Source organism: Otolemur garnettii, unplaced genomic scaffold, assembly GCF_000181295.1.
Source record: "Otolemur garnettii isolate 467f Iridium unplaced genomic scaffold, OtoGar3 scaffold00261, whole genome shotgun sequence".
Lineage (NCBI taxonomy): Eukaryota > Metazoa > Chordata > Mammalia > Primates > Galagidae > Otolemur > Otolemur garnettii.
In genome coordinates, this window is record NW_003852656.1 from 290,973 (window position 1) to 296,381 (window position 5,409).

The following is a 5,409-nucleotide window of genomic DNA, read 5'->3' on the forward strand; positions in this document are numbered from 1 at the left end:
AAAAAAAAAAAAAGAATATTCCATTGTATGGATGATAATACATTTTGCTAATTTATTCATAACTTGATAGACATTAGGGTTGTGGCTATTATAAATAATGTTGCTATGAACATTTATGTACAAGTTTTTGTATAGAGAGATATCATTTCTTTCAGTATGTACCTAGGAGTAGAATTACTAGGTCATACGGTAACTATGTTAACCTTTTGGGGAACTACCAGACTGTTTACCAAAGAGGCTGCACCATTTTACATGATGATGATATTTAAAAAAAATTTTTTTTTAGGGACAGGGTCTCGCTCTATCACTCATGACTACAGTGTAGTGGCGTCATTATAGCTCACTGAAATGTCCAACTCCTGGGCTCAGGCTATCCTTCAACCTCGGCCTCCCCAAATTCTGGAATTACAGGCACGAACCACAGTGCCTGGCCCATGGCAATGATACTTTGACATCCTTAGTAGAGGGATTTGGGAAACAATGTCAAAAGGAAAAAGAAAGTGGCCTCCTGGAGCTGAGGTGGGCTCTCATAGGGGTCTGGGGGGTTGAATGGTAGGAAACTGCCAATTGTTTGATTGGGAGAGGAGACAGAGTAAGACCAGATATCTCAGGGCAGAGACCCAATCAGCTCTAGTCCCTATATGGCAGTGCCCTGCTGAGGGCCACCTGAGACTTGGCCTACTCTTTGTGCTCTAGCTGCACACCCAGAAGCTGTGCATGTGAGGGAGGGACAGCCCAGTATCGGCCTTTACACAGCCTCATTTAGTCACTGAGCAGTGAGGGATAACAGTCCCAGTTTACAGAGGGGGAAACTGGACTTCAGAGGGAAGGGGCTGCTGTGCTTAGGAAGAGCACCTAACTCCTAGTTTTTGACTCTAAACTAGAGAGTCACTGGGTATCAAGACAGCACCAGGCCAAGGCCAGAATAAGACTCAGGTTTGCTCTGTGTGTGTGTGTGTGTGTCTGTGCTGCCCTCCCTGCAGCCCCAGGCTATTTATTGCAAGGATGTTCTGGACATTGAACAGTTCTCCACAGTCAAAGGTGTAGAGTTAGAGCCTGCCGACCAGGACTTCTACCAGAAGTTTGCTACAGGCAGTGTGCCCATCCCTTGGCAGAATGAGGTAGGGGCATACCCTAATGGTGGGGTGGGCTCCAGGGGACAGCCCTTGGGACAGCCTTCATAGCCGCCTATTCTCTGGCAGATGGTAGAGACAGAGTGCTTCCAGGAGCTGAATGTCTTTGGGCTGGATGGTTCAGTTCCCCCAGACCTGGACTGGAAGGGCCAGCCGCCTGCACCACCCAAGAAGGGGCTGCTGCAAAGACTCTTCAGCCGCCAGGTGAGCACCAGTGGTAGGCTGCCTGGGCCTCCAGCTGGTTCCGGGGACAGTGGGTGGGAGGCAGAGCTGGTGCCCGCATGCATATCCTCCAGTCCTGCCCGCGGTGCCCAGGGTCTCTGGCCTCATTCCACCTGTCCCCCACCCCTGGCTGGGCTCATGGCCTCTTTTCTCTTTCCAGAGGTGAGCAGTGTGGGCTCCCCGTGGGTTGGCCTCGGGGAGCCACAGGCAGCCCTTCCATGGCAGAGGCAAGATGTGGGAGAAAGAAGTCTGGTGCCCGTCCCCCCTACCCCCACCCACTGCTTCGGTTTCATGCACCCTGGCCCCTTTGAGCTACCAGCCTTGCTTAGTCTTACCCCATGCTCTGCCTCCACTGGCTTCAGAGAGAGGGCTGGATGAAGGCCTGGCCCTGGCAGACACTGGGATCCACCCAGACCCCCTCAGTCTATTGCCAGCAACTTCTGCTCTGACACCCACCCATGTGTGGCCTGAGCTACTGCTCCAGGCCCCTCATGGGCAGCCCTTTCCCAGAGCATGACCTTGGGGAGCTTCTGGCCTGCTCCAGCAGGGCTGGCTCTGCGTGTGGTCTCTGGTGGCTAATGGCACCCGCTCTGCCTCTCTCCCTCCATGTCTTCCCCTTCCCTCCAGGATTGCTGTGGGAACTGCAGTGACAGTGAGGAAGAGCTCCCCACCCGACTTGAGCTCCCCACCCGCCTCTAGCCCCCAGTCTGAAGTGCCCACCAGCGGCTGGCGGTAGCAGCTACTCCGGGCGCTGTTTACAGTTTTGCACAGTGGTCTTCCCTGTTGTCCACTTGAGTTGTGGCCTGGGGAATGGCGGGAGCTGTCCCCAGTGTCCTCTGCCCTTCAGCCTCTGGCCTGGCTGAGTTTGGCAAGGAAGGCCTGGGCCTTCCTTGGGACAAAGGTGCGTCCCTTCAGCTCTTCTCCATGGAGCTCGGGGCTTTCTGTATTTATGTATTTGTACGAATGTATATAGCAACCAACATTCTTAACTCCTACCCTAGACTGGGCAGCCCTGCCTCAGCTCCCTGGGACAATGGGCCCTGGCTGAGAAAGCAAGAGCTGGCAGAGGAGCCACTGCCAAACTCAAGCCACTTCAGGCCCAGCTTGGATGGGCCAAGACTGGGCCAGATCCCCGAGCTCCCAGCACTGTGCTGGCCACCAGTGGCCTTCAAGTGAGACTCATGCCTGCCCCTACCGCCCTGGGCTCAGGCTGCTACTTTCTGGGGCCCATTTTAGTCCCTTCTCAGTGCTTGTCAGAGCTGGATATGGGGCCCTGTGTGGGGTCCCTAGGTCTGTGCCAAAGTATGAGCAGAGATTGGCTGGCCAGAGGCCTATCAGACCCTGTCCCAGGTGTGTATGCATTTGCCTTCCAGCTCCCAGGCGCCTCATCCTTGATGCTGGGCCCTGTCCTGAAGACGCCTCTTTCAGAAATGCCCCTACCTAGGCCATGGGTGGGGATGTCCCTGGCCAACCCTGAAACATTCCGGACTCCCTTCATAACAACAGACACACGTGCCCAGCAATAACCTGCCCCTGCTGTGTGTGTGTGAGATTGTGTGTGTGTGTGTATCTGTGAGCGGATGAAGAGGGTAGGGTAAGGCTGTGCCTGAGCCCCAGGCCCTAGTTGTGGCCCTTCCCGGACTGTGATGTACGTCCTGGTCCCAGTGTCGGGGTAGCGTGGGATTTCAGGGCCCTGGTTTTCCGTATTTAAAGCCAAATTTTCTTACTCATTTGCCCAGTATAAGCTGCCACGTGTCTATGTGTGAATACAGTCCAAGCACAAACCTGGCCAGCTGCCCGCCTGCCTCTTTCTTGCTTCTGGTGCTCCAGGGGTTCTGCTTCCTTGGCCCAGCTGCAAGTGGGAAGGGATTGGAGGTGGACCTGGTGGGAGGAAGGGTCCTACCCTTCCAAGCCCCAGGAGTCCCCAGGGGTGGCTTTGAGGTAGCCTCTCCAGGCAGCCAGGCCTTAGTGGACTTTGGGCTCATCCAATAGGTTTCTCAATTTCCTAAATGGGATGGAGCCTGAAGAGAGAGGCCTTGGATACCAAATGGGTCCCATCTGTCTCTGTGCTGGATAGGCAGGCCCAGCTGGCATCTTTCCATTGAAGGCCAACGTGGCCTGGCTGCCAGATGTTGAGCAGGACCAGCCTGGGGAGTGAGTTGGAAGCTGGATTAGGACACCTGCCCCAGGTCTGTCTGTCTTAAATGCCAGCTATGCGCCTGGCCAGAGTGGGGGACATGTGACAGACCCATCCCTCTTGTTTTGCTCTTGAAGCACTAAATGTGAGTGGGAAAAAACTTAGATGCTGGTGATACTGAGGAGATGGCTTTGGCAGGGGTAAGAAGGACCAGTCTCCTTAGGCATCAGGGAGGGTTCTCAAGATTAACAGTTGTAAGCCAGGAGCAGAGGCTCATGCCTATAATCCTAGCACTCTGAGAGACTAAGGTAGGTGGATTGCTTGAGCTCAAGTTCAAGAACAGCCTGAGCAAGAACAAGACCCCGTCTCTAAAAAATAGCTGAGGGTTGTGGCATGCACTTGTAGTCCCAGCTACTTAGGAAGCTGAGGCAAGAGGATCACTTGAGCCTAAGAGTTTGAGGTTGCTGTGAGCTATGAGATGCCAAAGCACTCTACCAAGGGCAACAAAGTGAGACTCTATCTCAAATAATAATAAAAAAAAAGATTAGCAGTTAGGCCAGGCCTTGAAGGAGGCATTTACCTGGGGGAAGGAGACGAAGGAGCAGATTCCAGGGACCCTCCTATGCACACACTTGGAAGTGAGAGCTTGTTAACCACATGTCTGACCCAGATTTCCCAAAGCCATTGCTGCTTTGTAGCTTCCTAGTGTCCCCAGCCCCCTCACCCCAAGAATACCCTGTAGCTGCCATAAATACTTGTGTAGTACTGGGTGCTCAGTACTACAGAAGACACATGAGCTTTGGAGTTGATAGTTCTGGGTTCAATTCCCAGTCTGGCCACTTTTCCAACTGGCTTTGTATAGGCCCTTCCTTTGTGAAAAGATAGGTCCATTTCCTTGTGGGGCAGTTAATGAATCCACTTAAGCAGCTCCTTAACCCCCTGGAACCCACAAGTCACCACAAGACTTGATTGCAGGGGGAGGGAATACTGTGTGCCAAGTTGACTATGTTAAGGGCAGCCAGAAGATGTCTAAGCACCAACTTTGCAGAAGGGGCCTTCTGTGCCAGCCCAGTTCTTGTGTGTAATGTTCACTTCCCATCAACTTCTGGGAAATGGGGTGGGCAGGTGAGGCTCTGCTTCCTTAAGGTTTTCCAGCTAGTTAAGTGACCATTGTAGGGTGGGAGGAAGCCACATTCTGCTCGTGTGTCCTAAGGTTGGAGCCTGAGATATGTTTGCCCCAGGCTGTATTTGGTGAAGGGGGAAGGGTCCTGTTAGGTAGTTATCAGGGCAGGTGTACAAAGGTCAGTGGGTGCCAGATGGACATGGAGCACCTTGAGGTACTATGCCTACAAGTGGATCCAGACCTGCTGGCCAAGCTGGCCCTTGGGTTAGGAGGCATTGGAGAACTTGGGTAGGGCTAAACTCAATTCAACATCTCTTACCACAGTGGATCCTTGGCAGAGGAAACTCCCAGAATTTATTTCCCAACAAGTCTTCCCTAAGCTCACCTCTCAACCCAGCTCTATGGTGGGAGCTGGAGACCCAGATGGAGATGAGACCCCTGCCAGCTTGGAGCTCAGTCTGGAAAGGAGGCAGATGTAGGAACAGTGGGCCCAGTGTGATCAGCATTATATGAGAGAACTATAAAGCTGGTGGGGTTGGGAGTGGGGGTGCTTTGGCAATGAGTTGGTGCCCTCAAGGACACAAAACCAGATGTGCTGGTGGCATCAGTTGCTTGGTCAGGAGGGCACCAGCCATATACACTGAGGGTGGTGGGTTTGAACCCAGCCCGGGCCAGCTAAAAATAGCTGGATGTTGTGGCGGGCGCCTGTAGTCCCAGCTACTTGGGAGGTTGAGGCAAGAGAATCGCCTAAGCCTAAGAGTTTGAGGTTGCTGTGAGCTGTGACACCATGGCAC

General features: G+C 53.3%; 1 protein-coding gene across 3 annotated transcripts in view; it reads left to right on the forward strand.

Moving 5' to 3' along the window:
* The window catches only part of GRK6 (G protein-coupled receptor kinase 6), a 16,117-nt gene extending 12,974 nt beyond the window's left edge, over positions 1-3,143 (forward strand). The window contains exons 14-17 of one of the 3 annotated variants that reach the window (XM_012813394.2): positions 984-1,121; positions 1,203-1,337; positions 1,516-1,517; positions 1,983-3,143. In XM_012813394.2, coding sequence (XP_012668848.1) covers positions 984-1,121; positions 1,203-1,337; positions 1,516-1,517; positions 1,983-2,091 — 384 coding nt within the window. In that variant the 3' untranslated portion in view covers positions 2,092-3,143. Of the gene's footprint in view, positions 1-983; positions 1,122-1,202; positions 1,338-1,515 lie in introns of all 3 variants that reach the window. The other 2 variants (XM_023508641.1, XM_023508640.1) reach the window with 2 other exon arrangements.
* Positions 3,144-5,409: the final 2,266 nt, after the last annotated feature.